The sequence below is a fragment of the Pogoniulus pusillus genome, chromosome 2 (genome assembly GCF_015220805.1).
Source record: "Pogoniulus pusillus isolate bPogPus1 chromosome 2, bPogPus1.pri, whole genome shotgun sequence".
Classification (NCBI taxonomy): Eukaryota; Metazoa; Chordata; class Aves; order Piciformes; family Lybiidae; genus Pogoniulus; species Pogoniulus pusillus.
In genome coordinates, this window is record NC_087265.1 from 39,857,786 (window position 1) to 39,873,188 (window position 15,403).

General features: G+C 40.4%; 1 protein-coding gene across 4 annotated transcripts in view; it reads right to left on the reverse strand.

Annotated features, from left to right (window-relative positions):
• Positions 1–5,943, reverse strand: part of OSBPL6 (oxysterol binding protein like 6) — a 54,294-nt gene extending 48,351 nt beyond the window's left edge. For 2 of the 4 annotated variants that reach the window (XM_064162068.1, XM_064162050.1), the window contains exon 1: positions 5,558–5,942. In XM_064162068.1, the coding sequence (XP_064018138.1) occupies positions 5,558–5,659 (102 nt within the window). In that variant the 5' untranslated portion in view covers positions 5,660–5,942. Of the gene's footprint in view, positions 1–5,557 lie in introns of all 4 variants that reach the window. The other 2 variants (XM_064162041.1, XM_064162059.1) reach the window with 2 other exon arrangements.
• Positions 5,944–15,403: the final 9,460 nt, after the last annotated feature.

Below are 15,403 nucleotides of genomic sequence, written 5' to 3' on the forward strand. Positions count from 1 at the left end.
CTGTGACTGGGTAGGTTTGGACTGGACATTAGGTAAAAGTATTTCACAGAAAGAGTGGTCCGATGTTGGAATAGGCTGCCCAGGGAGGTGGTTGAGTCATTGACCCTGGATGTGTTTAAGGGTCATTTGGATGTGGTGCTTGGGGATATGGTTTAGGGTGAACCTTGTAGAGTAGGGTTATAGGTTGGACTTGGTGATCCTGAGGGCCTTTTCCAACTGGAATGTTTCTGTGATTCCAAAGGACTTTAATTTCCAGCAGGCAAGACTGACCTGTGTGTATGCTAGACAGCACCCTGCCAATCTGGCCTACTAAGAGAAAAGCACTAGTGGCTGAAATCTCATAGCTGCTGCACTACTACTGCTCCTGCCATGACCCTTCCCATTGCCACTGCTCTACTACTACCCATTGAGGTACCAGGAAAGTGTAGCAGCAACAGGAGGCAAAGTAAAAGCAACAGCACTTCTTTCATTTTAAGCCTCAGTCTTGGACTCGGTGATCTCAAGGTCTTTTCTAACCTAAATGATTCTATGACTCTGTGAATAGTAGACCACCTTTCCCATGGCACAGATAAAAAGTAAATGTGCTCTTGCTGAGACTAACCATACAAAAAGATCTTAAATATCAAGCAGTTAGAATAAAAGAGTGTAGGTGACTTTTTCCACCTTTTACACAACAACCAGCTCTCCCAGACACTTCTGATGACAAAAACACATCTTTACTCTTGATTTCCTTCTCTCTGCTCTGCCCTATTTCCAGCCAGCTGTTGTTTTCCTTCTAATCCAGTCTTTGCTTCTTGGTTTCATGTCCTACAACTTCATGAAGCCTTTAGCCTATCCAGTTCCTCTCCTCTACTCACTTCTTTCACTTATTAATTCCCTAACCAAAAATGTCACCCACTAAATCAAGTACTTTTTAGAAAGGTGACCACAAAAGGCTAGATTCAATAGCACTAAAAGCTTGATGGTGGCCAGAAAAGGCAAAATCTCTCCTTTGTTCACAGTGTCATTATGATTACTCTCTTTCTATATGATTCCCTCTCTTTAATAGCCTAGGGTCAGACCTCAATCTACCCAACTGCATACTGTTAACCCTATAATGTATTTACTCCTTTCTGCCTTCTCAGCATAATTGCAGTCTGCAGTGTGACCTGCATACATAAGCAATAAAAAACCATGGAATATTTATGAAGAACTTGCACATATCAAACTGAATACACAGCATATGATTTTATCATATTCAGCTGTACTTTCTAAAACCAGTGTTAATTTTCCTGCTTTTTGTTGTGTAAGACCAGGAACAGTGTTTTCAGAGTTTCACAAGGGTTGAAAAAAATAGAATCTGCATTTCCAGCTTGGCCCACAAAACACACTGGCAACAGCTCCACAGAAGGAAAAATGGCTACTGCTCCATTTTAAACTATTCCCTATCAAGGACACTACAACTGCCCTGCCACCCTGCTCAGATCACAGGTAAAGTAACACCAGTTGGTTTTGAGCCCTTTTCTGTCTAATAGTCCAAATTAACCATGATTTTGATAAAAATGAATGATACTAAAAATTCCTAGGATGCCAAAAATCTGGACCGAGTTTTCAGTTATTGCTGCCTTCAGTATAGCGTCCAATTATCAATTACCTGATCTTGTAGCCTGCAGATTGGCAATGTCAAAGCTTTCCCTGACTGCTAATTGTCATAGGTGATGTATACTGCACAGACAGCTGCATTAAAATGCCAGCATTACATACATCATGACATTTTCCACTCTCCCTGAAGTGATTTATCACAGTCATGTGCACACTCATTCAGGCTCCAGCACCATAATTTATTAGGAAACTGTTCCCTAATGGTTGCTATGACTTTGACAAGAATCACAGGAGAAGATTTCAGTCATTAGCCACCATGTGTTATCCTCACATACAACAATGAAAGCTACATTGATGCTCCATCTAGTCACATCACTTTCCCTATCCATATGTATTACCCCTTCAAGAAGGGTGCTTTTCTCCAAGCTGCTATGAAGAATCCACATAGCAATAAAGAATTTTCAAGTTATTTCACAGTAAAGCCCAAGAGTCCCAACCCAAAATCCACCACCCACTAACAATCAATGTATTTGTGGGGATGCTTATGAAAACCAGAACATATACAATTAATGACACAAGCAGGGAAATTAATTAGAAATACAGTTGCTAAAGTAGATGTTACAACAAAACTGGTTGTTCTACTGTGCCTGCCGAAACACAGGAAGCATTCCTATATTTATTTCCCCAGATGCAGTACCACTGCACCCCACACTGTGTTGCACACTGTAGCTTAGTTTTACTGTGGAAGAATCATAGAATCAACCAGGTTGGAAGAGACTTCCAAGATCATCCAGTCCAACCTAGCACCCAGCCCTAGACCATGGCACTAAGTGCCCCATCCAGGCTTTTCTTGAACACCTCCAGGGACGGTGACTCCACGACCTCCCTGGGCAGCCCATTCCAATGCCAATCACTCTCTCTGTGAAGAACTCCCTCCTAACATCCAGCCTATACTTCCCCTGGCACAACTTGAAACTGTGTCCCCTTGTTCTCTTGCTGGTTACCTGGGAGAAGAGGCCAACCCCCACCTGGCTACAACCTCCCTTCAGATAGTTGTAGACAGCAATGAGGCCTCCCCTGAGCCTCCTCCTCTTCTCCAGGCTAAACAATCCCAGCTCCCTCAGTCTCTCCTCATAGGGTTTGTGCTCCAGGCCTCTCACCAGCTTTGCTGCCCTTCTCTGGACATGTTCCAGCACCTCGGCATCTCTCTTGAATTGAAGAGCCCAGAACTGGACACAGTACTCAAGGTATGGCCTGACCAGTGTTCAGCACAGGGGAAGAATAATTTCCCTTGTCCTACTGGCCACATTGTTCCTGATCCAGGCCAGGATGCCATTGGCTCTCTTGGCCACCTGGGCACACTGCTGGCTCATCTTCAGACTACTATCTACCAGTACCCCCAGGTACCTTTCTTCACAAGGCGATTGAGTCCATCATCAGTAAATTTGCAGATGGCACGAAGCTAGGAGCAGGTGTTGATCTGTTGGAAGGTAGGAGAGCCCTGCAGAGGGACCTGGACAGGCTGGATGGGTGGGCAGAGGCCAATGGGATGAGATTTAACAAGGCTAAATGTAGGGTTCTACACTTTGGCCACAACAACCCCAAGCAGCACTACAGGCTGGGGACAGAGTGGCTGGAGAGCAGCCAGGAAGAAATTGCCCATGCATTTATTCTCTTGGATATTTCTCTGTCTTTAATACTGAAAGCACTAAGGCAAAAAAAACAAAGCAAAAAAAAAAAAAAAAAAAAAAAGAATGCCTAGCAGTAACCTTTCAGCCCACATTTCCATGCCTAAATATATTTGTTAAGCATCATCAGACATTATTGGATCCAAGAGACCTGTGGCTGCATCACACAATCAACCTCTTCGGCATTATTTTAAAATCACTCTTTACATTTCAGTGACCACTATGGGCTTGAAGTTAAGCATCCCTTTCACAATGATGGCAGCTATGCCGTGCTCTAACCCATTGCTATGGTAACAGACACAGCAGCCATTAGATTTATGGTAAAAGGTATTCCTGAAAGGTCATTTTTTTTTTCATTCTTACTTGCATGACTGTACTAAACTACCCAATTAAAAAGAGGACTTGGATATGCTCTTAGCTGAGCTCAGCAGGGCCCACAAGTCTTGCATTTACCTCCTTTGTGTTTAAATGTGGGAGACAAAATACAGTGATGCTTTAAAAAAGATGTCAAAACTCTTGCTCCAGATGGAACTAATGAAACATAAGAGGAGATTGTATGCTCACCTGTACTTAAATGAGTACCGTGGGAATGCAAAGTGAAGAAGGGTAATAACAGGTGGATGCTGACCACCAGCCAGCTGCTGGCCACCTTATCTCAGAAAAGGATAGATAGTGGACATCTTGTTAATGAGAAAAACAAGGCAGAGTTTATGCAGAGGACTGGGCTGTCCTTGCTTAGTTATGCTGATGTGTAGGTGTGTGCTCTATGCTCAAAGACTATATAATGAGAGTCAGAACAATCAATAAAGGGTCTCTGGCATAATTCACATTGAATTGGTCTGGAGCCCACGTGGCATTGCTTATGATCACATTGAGCTGTGAGGGCCTTGACCACGTCTCCCGCACCAGCTGACAGAACACTGCAACAGAGTACAGCTACCTTAAATCCTATACAGTATGAAAGATAAACTATTTGTCACCTGTGAGAATATCATCTTTGGCTTCACTGAACAGCAATGGAAATTATTATTTTTTATTTCAGACACAGTTCATGTCTGATATTAAACACATCTCAGAATTCCTCTCGTTTAACACTTGAAGCATATTTTAAGATGAGACTATTTGCATTCAGAGCTGTAAATGCTACAGTTTTCATCAAAATTATGACTTTAAAAAATTTTTGTAACTCGGGTAAGAGGGAAAAAAAAACCATTTCAGCAGCATCTGAGAAAATAGTCACAGCTGGCATGCAAGCAGCTGGGAAAATGTTATTAAGTTATAACTATTCAAGTAAACGCATACCAGAGCAAACAATGCAAGTTCTTTTCCTGCCTCTTTCCCTTGTTAAGCTGTAAAGAAACCAACACTGCACTAATGAAAATATTTTCACAACATTTTAATTAAGTTGTTTTATTCTTGCATTTTTCACATTTCTTTTTTAAACATTATGATATTAAACCAAGTCCAAAGCTGATTTAGTGTCTAAGGTTTCCATGGATCAAAATCTTAAAGTATATTTCTGTCCTAATTAAACTTCCAGTACCAACCTTTGCATTTGTAAATATACATGTAACAGCTTGTGGGTAGCTGTGATGCTTTCTGAAGTGCTCCCACTGGTGCTGGAGCCAGACTGTACACCCATCCCTAAAGAAACCCACACGAATCCCAAAGTTGTTTTGAAAGGAAATAATGCAGCCCTCATCTCAAAGGGATCCTAAAGAAAAGACACACTATGCTCACATGGACAAGGGTCTCTTGAAAATAGGAATTCTAACTAGCACAATATGATGTGGGAGGAATGGTGTAAATCTGTAGTAAACCAAACAACACAAATATGATAAATGTAAATATAATATAAATATTAGATGTGTTAGGTGCTTCCATAACAGATGAACAATACTGGATTTCAATTGATTTGCAATATCACTTTGTGAAAATATTTGTAGTTATATTCACATACAGCACAAAACTGAAGCAACTGTAGGGTCATGCTGCCAAAGAAATCCCTTCCCAAAAGACTTCAGAGCATGTTTCCTACTTGTCCACATGATTATATCCCACTCATTCCAGAGCTGCACAGGGCCCATGCTGCTTCTGAATACTTCTCAATCCACTCCAGAAAGTGAAAAAAAAAATAAATTTAAAACATCAACAGTTCTTGGCTATATCTTGATATCAGCAAGTGCTACAAGCAAGTGAATTTAGAGCTAGCAAGAACTAATGGCCACATGACAGGAATAAATTAATATCTTCCCCAGATGTTGCAAATATCTCAATTTTTTACTTACCTGCCTCCTATCCCTCTGAGATGATGATGAAGAGGAGGCACTTCTATGTGATGGAGTCGACGTTTTGTGAGCTGGAGATAGAATCTTCTCCTCTGAACTCATCTTTGCAGCAAACCTGTAGTAAGGATCTTGTGCTCTTATCACTCATGTACAAATGGGCAAGGGAGTCTTCTGCATTCTTCTCTTTCACAGTTTATGAACAGCCAAAGGGGAATTCAATCTCAGCTGAACTGCACCTCAATAAAGAAAAGTGTGAGAGACAGAGTGAGTGAACACACTCATTCCAAAGTAGCTCTACAGCAAAGAAATGTGGCTTCTAGCCATGATTTAACCCAATAGCTCTCCCAGTTTTTTCCTTCCCTTCCTGACAACTACCCAGTACAAACACAAATACATTTCTCTATATTCCCACAGAAGATGAAAGTGGTGTTACATTATTCAAAAACCTCTACAGAAAGGCTTAAGGAACTTACAGCCATTTGCAGGCAAACTTTGCAAATCCTTGTCAAAGGATCCTTATCCCATCTCGCACAACATCATAACATTACCGTGTAGCTCCTTAGGATTTCCCACACAACACAAATACCACTGAACATCTTGTTTTAATCGGTACTTCTTACAAACCCTGCAGTTAGGTTCAGAAGCTGCAAGCTGTTTGTTTAAAAGCAGGTCTCTCTTCAAAGACAGTGACCTCACTGAAGGGGTGGACAACCCAGTTTCCCAAATCAGCACCTTTCACATGGTGCAGAGCTCACCACATGCTCACCACATGCTCTCAAAGATGTCTAAAAGGTAATACAAAATGTTTTTAGCACACAATACTGTCAGCAACAAGACTGTGGCCAGGGGGTATTAATATTTTCATCTGGACAAAAACTTTTGTACATTTGTTGAATCCTAGGTTAAAAAAAAATATACAGATGAAAGCAGGAGTTACTCAGGTCCTAACTCAGGTGTTCTGGACTGCCATGTTTGGTGCAGTGTCCCAGTCTGGTAGCTCAGGGTTGCAGAGGTGGCCTCTGTGAGGAGCAGCCAGGGCTACCACAGACTGGACCAGCTGGTTCCAGTCGGCTCTGCAATGGCTTTGCCATAAGCCACGGCTGAGCCCCTCAGAAATAAAACATGTTTAAGAAAGTGCAGAAAATGCCATAAAAGCAGAGGAGAAGGAACAAAACAAACAACTCTGTGAATACCGGAGTCAGAGAACAGGTGCAAAAGCAGAGGCTGGCTAATCCTGAAGGAGCTGTGGCCCAGGGAGCAGCCACATCAAGCAGATTTTTTTTCCTAAAGTACTGCAGCCCATGGGGAACTCACATCAGAGCAGAGGGAAAAGTGTGAAGAGGAAGAAATGGCAAGGAAAAACTGCTATCTACTAACCACAAACAGCACTCACGCCACTTGGGGCAGGAGTGGACTAGAGGTGTCAGAAATGAAGTTGAACCTGAGAAAAATGGGAGAAAAGGTGGTGTTTAATGGCTCATTCCTTACTACTCACACCTATTTTAACTGGCAATAAGTTAATTTTCCCTAAGCTGAGTATTGCCCAAGTAGTAAGTGCCAAGTAGTCTCCCTGTCTTTATTTACATCTACTAGCTTTCTCATCCTGTTTCCACCTCCCACGCCACTGAGGCACAGGGGACTGAAGAGGGCAACTGGAACCTCAACAGGCTGCAAGGGCCATTGTCATTCTTATTCGCTCGACCACTGCTATGTGTATTCACTTTCTACTCTCCCCATTAGGAACCGAAAAGACACTTAGATCAGCACAGAGGGTATCAATAATCAAACACTACCTGTCAAACACTACACTACCAGAATGTTGCAAGCACCTCAAGACAGTTCAGGAATAGAGTTACAGTTCCCAGTGTTTAACAGATTACTTTGATCTTGCTTCAGATAGTAGGTACTGTATCTTCCAATTACCTTGGATAAAACTGTACCCTGAATGATGTTGCTGAATCTAGCATCCATCTTTTTCACTGCCCTCTCTCAAATCTTGCAACAGTGTCTTTCCCACACACACTGTGAGGATAGGCACAAAAAGGGTCAGCAGAGCACAGCTAGCTTTAGATGGGTATGGACAAAGTGCTGTCCTGCACCACGTTAAATAAGATCAGGAGAAAAATACATTAACTAACACTCAGACATGACTGCAGGCTCAAGATATCATGACATATTGAAGACAGAGCTCTAGTTTCTCCAAACACAACAGATATCCATCCTGAGCTCAGAAACACACAGAAGCAGCCAAATGCCAAGGGTCAGGCCTGGGCTGGCCACTAAACAAGCAGCAGACAATTCTCTGTCTCACCCTTTCCAAAAGGAAAACAAAAGGGAGGGAGACTTACAAAGAAAACTAAAACTGCTTTAAAGAAAATAGTAACATAAAACATACACAAAATTGATACTAATCCCAACCTCCCTGATGGCAGAAGTCCTAGAAAGTGGTAGTGTGAAACGAAAATGGAATGTGGCACAAAGTAGAATGACCTTACTTTATTAGTTATTAACATGTACAAATCGCATCCACGTCTTAACTCTATCTTATGTATGATCCATATCTCATCTATATCTTATACATGAGCCTCCATCTCTATTGAGAAGTCTCACACAGAATTAGAGAAGCCACACATCCACAGAATCCACACATCCACAGAGCCCACACAGCATCCCAGTGGCATGACTGGGATGGCTGTTCCAAGGGCAAAAGTTGCCTATAGAGACTGAACACTTTGGCAAATTCTCTGTTTTTTTCAGGATGACAAGTTCATCCTAGAAGAAGTTTAAGCAGATGTGTTATGCATTAAGCTGCAACTGTTGGAGCCAGCTACCACAACACAGAGGTTGCAGGAAGAAAGAAATAAGACAAGTGGCACATTTGTTTCAGAACTTCATAGAGAAAATACAATCAAACTGCACTGAAAGCCAGGCTTTTCCTTCTGTCCCCTCATGTATCAGGACTGCTGATGTAGTGTAACAACATCTCCATGCCATACAAAGTCATCAGGCAAAGTTTATAGCCAAAGAGATATACCAACAGTAATATCTCAAGGTCTGTGCAACTTTCCTATAAATCAAACATCAAATCAGAACATGGAAATTGTAACCATAGTTCACAAAGTTGTGTAGAACAGTTGAGTTATTTAATAGGTAAAAGGACACATTTTCAGTCACTTTCAGCTGTGAGGTTACTGAAAAATTTTTAGCTGAGCAGCCTTTGGGCAAATGAAACTCAAACTCTCTTTAAAGTATCTGATCTTCACTCAGTTGTCTCATGTGGAAAAAAATCCAGTACCAAGATTATTTTTTTTATATCAGTGTTATATGAGATAGTTTTAAAGAGAAGGAACCTACAACTACCTGAAGGGAAGCTGTAGCCAGGTGGGGGTTGGTCTCTTCTCCCAGACAACCAGCAACAGAACAAGGGGACACAGTCTCAAGTTGTTCCAGGGGAGGAATAGGCTGGATGTTAGGGGGAAGTTCTTGCCAGAGAGAGTGATTGGCATTGGAATGGGCTGCCCAGGGAGGTGGTGGAGTCACCATTCCTGGAGGTGTTCAAATAAGTCTGGATGAGGCACTTAGTGCCATGGTCTAGCTGACTGGATAGGGCTGGCTGATAGGTTGGACTGGATGAGCTTGCAGGTCTCTTCCAACCTGTTTGATTCTATGATTCTATGGTTCTAACCATTGAGAGCTACTTACTGATTTCTAGTCACCTTCTCTCCAAAATTAAAACAATATGTTTGATTCAACATTTCTTAGAAGTATTTCTTGGGAATTCTCTAGACTGGACTACACAGTAGTACAAATGTATTGATGAAGGTACTGACTTTCCATACAAGAATTAATTTCTCTTTATTTTTCTTACTGAACAAATGGCATCATATCTGCAGTTCCACAGACTGTAATTATTTGCAATTTTATTTTTAAAATTAGTATTTACTTTACTGGCTAAAAAATTAAAAAACCTAACATTAAAAAGGAGAAAGGAATGGAATGGATACAAGTTAGATTTAAAAGATCTGAGTGAGATACACACACAAGGTATGAAATACCACAGCACACAAGGGCAAATACACAATACACAACTGAGCAAAGATTGGGGAAACACAAGCTGTATAAACTGAACAAAATAAATGGGCAACACAGAGGAGTATAGCCTGTGGAAATTGGTATTAGCAGTATCAGAGGTACGGTTATTGCAGATGTCTCACTTCACAAGCTGCCACCACATAGCAAGTGCATTGACACTGGTTAGGCAATCTGTCCCCTCCCAGAATCTGAAGATGTTCCACAAAGCCTGGGCAACAGCACCAAGTGTCTTTTGGCTTGTGAAAAGCTAGTAGGCGTAAAGAAAACACACAAATACATGACTTGTGTAAATCCAGAGTTATAAATAAACCTGAATGTCAGATAGCTTCTAAATAGTAGCTCCTGATGGGTAACGCCAAATGAAGTCTGGATTCAAATAACAGACTTCGGTGATAAAAGTTTTCTTTCTCACTCTGATTGAGTCTTTTCTGCAAGGATGCCCTGAATGCTTTATAGACTGTTTAATATCTTATGCAGTATTGGAGTAATGAAAGAAGCCAATTTAGTGTACAGAACTGAATCTCTAGACATAAATGAAGACAAAATTTGCAACTCTTTCTAGCATTATTTCAGGCAAAGCATCTTCACACTGATCTATCAATACAAGGCTGTTTTCCATTTGGGAGCGAAGAGGTTTCTCTAGTGCTCTGCAGGTGTGTAACACATTCCGTACTCAAGCACTCAGTGCGGGCCAACCTTTGTTCTCACATTGTGAAGAATATGTAACTGCCTGTTCCTCCCTCTTTACTGCTGAGCTTCAGTGCAGGAAAATCATAACCACCTTTCTCTATACTACATGAATGTTGCAAATACAAAGATACAGTGGAAACAAAACACTTCATTGCAGCGGCAAGGCCATAGTGATTTAACAGACCACTTAGGGAAAATAAGCAAGTTGTCTCTTTCTTTGGTTTTGGAGGTTTTTTCTTTTTTTTCCTTTTTTCCTTTCATTTTAACTAAATAAGTGACCAAATCCCCACATAACCAGTATTTGAGAATCAGCCACATCATTTCAGTAAAAAACTAACTCTTGAGGAAATGTCTTTAATGGATGCATTTTAACATTTGTTTTAATTGCAGGTCTTGTCAGAAAAATAAAGGACCAACTTGTCCTAGTTTGAAGCTAGCTAGAATGTTTTGGTGAGAAGAATTAGATTACAGGCTGTGAAAAGGAAACAATGGTGATGTCTACTTCACTCATAGGCTTGCTGAGAGGTATAAGAACAAGAACCCAAACATAGATAACAGAGTAGCTCTCTGTCTCTCTGGGCTTTGGGCTGAACTTCTCTCTCTAACCTAACCTGCCATCTGTGTGACTAATCCATCTGCTTCCTAACCCCCCTGGTCAACCCTCCAAACTACCTTGAGCATAAGGCAAAGTCTTGGGTAAGGTAGAGAGGTGGGAGGAAGGTGGAAGGGTGGTTGGGAGCCCCTCCTGGGGGGCTCCACAAAAAAAAAAAAAAGGGGGGGGGGGGGGGTGGAGGGTGGAAAGAGGGGAAGGCATCTTATAACTGTATTGGTTCTGTTAGCTGTGTTTTCAGTCTCTGGGAAATTTAAACTAGAACCAAGACAACATTGTTGAACTAAGGAGACTACTGATGATTTGCAGGTCTAATATTCATGTGTAAGAACAAATAAAATGCTACTGGAAAACTAGAAAATCTCTACTAGCACTAGATACAGTTTTTTTAAGGTAGAAGATACTAGAATTCATATGACTGTTACCACTGCCCCTTTCAAGTATTTTAAATGTTGCATACTCACAGTTTGGATAGCAAATGTACATGTCTAATCGTGGCTATTCATAATATTGGCATATACAAATTATCACTCTGATACTATACATAAACAATACGTACAGTGCCTAAAGACTGCCATTAATCACAGGATCTCATTTGTGGCTGTAAGAAGAAAATTACTGAAGTCTAGCTTTATCTCTGGAGATGAGATCAGATACAGACCAAACTACGGCCCTTGGTAAGCACAGTTTGCAATTTTCAGGGTCATATAATTGTTTAGTTTGGAAAATATCTTTATGATCCCTAAAACCTAATGCTGCCAAGTCAACCACTAAACTATGTCCCTAACTGCCAGATCTACATGTCTTAAACATGTAGAATGGTGAGGCACAGCTATTTCCTTGGGCATCCTGTTTCAAAGCTTGAATGACCTTTTTCAGGGACATTTTTTTTCTATGCAAAACTACCAAAAAGAAGGCTGTAGTGAAGTGGGTTTCAGTTTCTTTTCTCAAGTAACAAATGACCGGACAAGAGTTGTTGCTTTAGGGGAAGTTTACATTGGATATTGGGAAAAATTTCTTCCCTGAAAGGGTTGTCAAGCATTGAAACAGGCTGCCCAAGGAAGTAAAGCCTCCATCCCTAGAGATATTTAAAAGATTGGTAGACTTGAAAATACTGTAGTGCTTAGGGACATGGTTTAGTGGTGGACTTAGCATTGTCAGGTTTATGACTTTGCTTGAACTTAAAGGTCTTTTCCAGCCTAAACGATTTTACAATCATGGAAATTGTGAATTGCACTGACTAAGTTCAGCAGTGAAGATGATCTGCCTGAGAGCATAGTGTCAACCAGCTGCCCTTCTGCTGTGGGATAATCAGGGCATATCATTGACCTTCCTCCTACAGCCACTGCTGGGCTTCAGCAAAACTCAAGAGATGTCACATTCACTTACAGGGCTTACTGTGTAGTTAAGATGCGGGCACTCATTTCCATTACCTCGTTGATTATTTTTGTTTGCTAAACTGGCCAAGTATATAACTACACATTGTAGCAATGCAATCACTGAACTCAGTTGATAAGAAAAACCAAAGCCCTATTATTTTATGTCTTATTTCATATGATGAGAGACAAAAGCAGTACTTACCCATTTTACACATGCAGTTTCCGGTAAACTCTTCCAAGATTAGACAATTTATTGGCTAAGACATGATGTTTATGTCAATAAGAGCAAAGTTTAAACCTGTATAACTATACTTAATTAGGCTACCACTTCCCCTTGACTGGGCAATAATGCAGCAAGTAACAGAAAAGAAATAAACCTATTTCCCAGGTCTCATGTGTTACAGCCCTACACCCAACAATCTCCCATAACAAGCATTTCTGGGAAGAATTATCAAAGAAATTAAAATTAACTAACATGGTGTTTCCCAAAACAGTTTATTAAAGGTGGTTAAGGGATGGTTTGCTTGGGGCTTTGTTTTGTTTGTTGGATGGAGCTGTTTGGTTTTGGGGGGGGGGGTGTTCTTCTGGTGGGGGTTCTTTGGCTTGTGGGTTTTTTTGGTTGGGTGGGGTTTTGCTGGTTTTGTTTGTGGGGTTTTTTTGGGGGTAGGTGGTTGGGGTTTTTTTTGTTGTTGGTTGTTATTTTGCAGGGGAAAAGATCTTGTGGTTTTTTTTTCTTTTAAATGTAAATAGTCTCTACATCTTCAACAGCTTATTCCTCGGGAGACTGCAGTATCAGCAGACATCACCAAGACACTCTTTTGCATGTTATCACTAGCAGAAGGTAGCACCCCAACACTTTTACACTTGGTATGATTTCCTTAATGCTGAGGTATCATCCTTTTTCTGGATGGCTAGTCCAAGCATGATTCAGTAACAGAAAAAAAATGAAAGTAGTATTTTTGTTATTACTTTTGTGGGCATGCATCTCTGTAAAATACACAGTTATGACAGACTTCATCAAATAGAGGATGTCAAAAAACAGATAATCAGACTCAGACAAGAATAGGTCAGTCCAACATCTGTCTTTTCCATTTTCTGCTTGCCCACACAACTAGGCAGTTTTTCACCCTTCCAGATGCCCTGAAGCATACATGACAATCAGTGTAGTTCCAGTATGTCCAAACCATTGGTTTCAATAATTTCAAAATAAGACTTCATCTGCAGTCTCTGAGGATTGCCTCAATAGCTGGAGTGACCCTAGGATTTTCATTAGGATGTCTTTGTTGTTCCACGTTCCTCAGGCTATCAAGGTAATAGAATACTATTGATCTGCATGCCATAGAAATATTTTGCATGCTAGAGAGGCAGTATATTGACATGTATAGTATGCATTTTTAACAGGCTGCTGTGAGCAAAGGCTTAAGGATGTGTGTATGTGTATGTTTACAAATACATACATACATACATGCAATATATAACAGATAAACATTAAACACAGAAAAGTGGTGATCATTATCATCCTTTCTAGACTAACATAAGTCTAGGGCACCTTTTCCAAAAAGCAAACAAACAAACAAAAAATCCCAACACATGCTATTCTATCCCACTACTCCCTTTTTTCAAAGTGAAAACATTGAGGGGGGAGAGAGGCAGCAGGGGAGGCCATTCCACAATATTTTTTTTTTTATTTATCTCAAAACTCAGGAAGTGCTTTGAAGAACAAAAAACTTCCATGGACCCTGATATTTTCATGGGAAAACTCCTCATAATTTTCAACTAGCTCTCTAAAAAATAACTTATTTTTTCTTTACTTTAGTACTGAATTCTTTCTTTACTACTGGGCTACTTGGACAAAGAAAAAAATATATTAGAGGCATAAAGGAGAGCCTTTAGGCTTAACTGGAATCCCAACTGGACAGTGACCTAAAGCAAAGATCATTAATTTCCCTTTTAAAAGGGAAAATGTTTTCACAAAATGGTACTAGTCCTCTATAGCACAGGAGCCTAAAAGGTGCTTGTGATCCTTGAAATCCATTTTACTGCCCCTCTTTTAATAACCTAGCTCATGCTTCTCTGCACATTTTTATTTCCACTACCACACAAACATTACATTTTTGCTCTACTTTCAATCCTACCAAGTAGAATTAAGAATTGACTGTTTTATTGGGTTTGAATTTTGGACAACATTATCACTAAATGTGGGAGCCAAGGGAGTCAGCTAGAGCACATCCCTGTGTACCCTTGATGCAAGATTCAGGTTAGAAACACAGTAAACTGGTGTGCTCACCTTGTGTAACATTTGCACAGAAGCATAGCAAATTCAGAACACAGAACTGAAAATAGTCTGTGCCAAGATAGCCAGCACCTCACTGTTATCCAATAGGAATGTTAAAAACAGTATTTTACCCAATCACTGTATTCCATAACTGGTAAAGTTACCACAATTTGCAGAATGGCATATAAAAAGACTGCTGCTATAGTAGTAAACAGCTTCAGCCACATATTCTTGTGTCACTGTTATTTTGTCTGTCACTAACTAATATATTCAGTGACAATTAAATGTTTCTATGGAGTATGCTACAAAAAAAACCCCATCAAAATCAATGCTGTCTCAGTACAACTGAAACACATTTATGGGAGCAGATACAAGACTGCAGTTGATGGAATTTGTGCAGATGATGGAGAATGGAGAGACACAAAGCTGGTGGATTAGTCAGTTTCCAACAAACTTATTTTTGAGGTGCTAAATGGAAGGTCACATCCAGGAATAGAGAACTGCAATTTTATTCTTGGGAGCATTTAGCTTGAAAAACAGTAAATATTATGGTGGATCACAGCTGCACAGGCTAATATGGTTATGACCTGAGAAATACCAAGAAGAAATAGGGAGACTGCTACTAAATCACCATGTCCAATTCTGCTGGCACTATTTCTAAGACATTCAGAAATGGGTTCAAGAGAGAGCCATGAGCATGACAACAAGGCTGGAAAAAATCACTACTAATAAAAGATTTATAGAGGTCAATCTATTTAGTTTGTCAAAGAGCAGATTAAAGGGCCACTGGATGACAATCT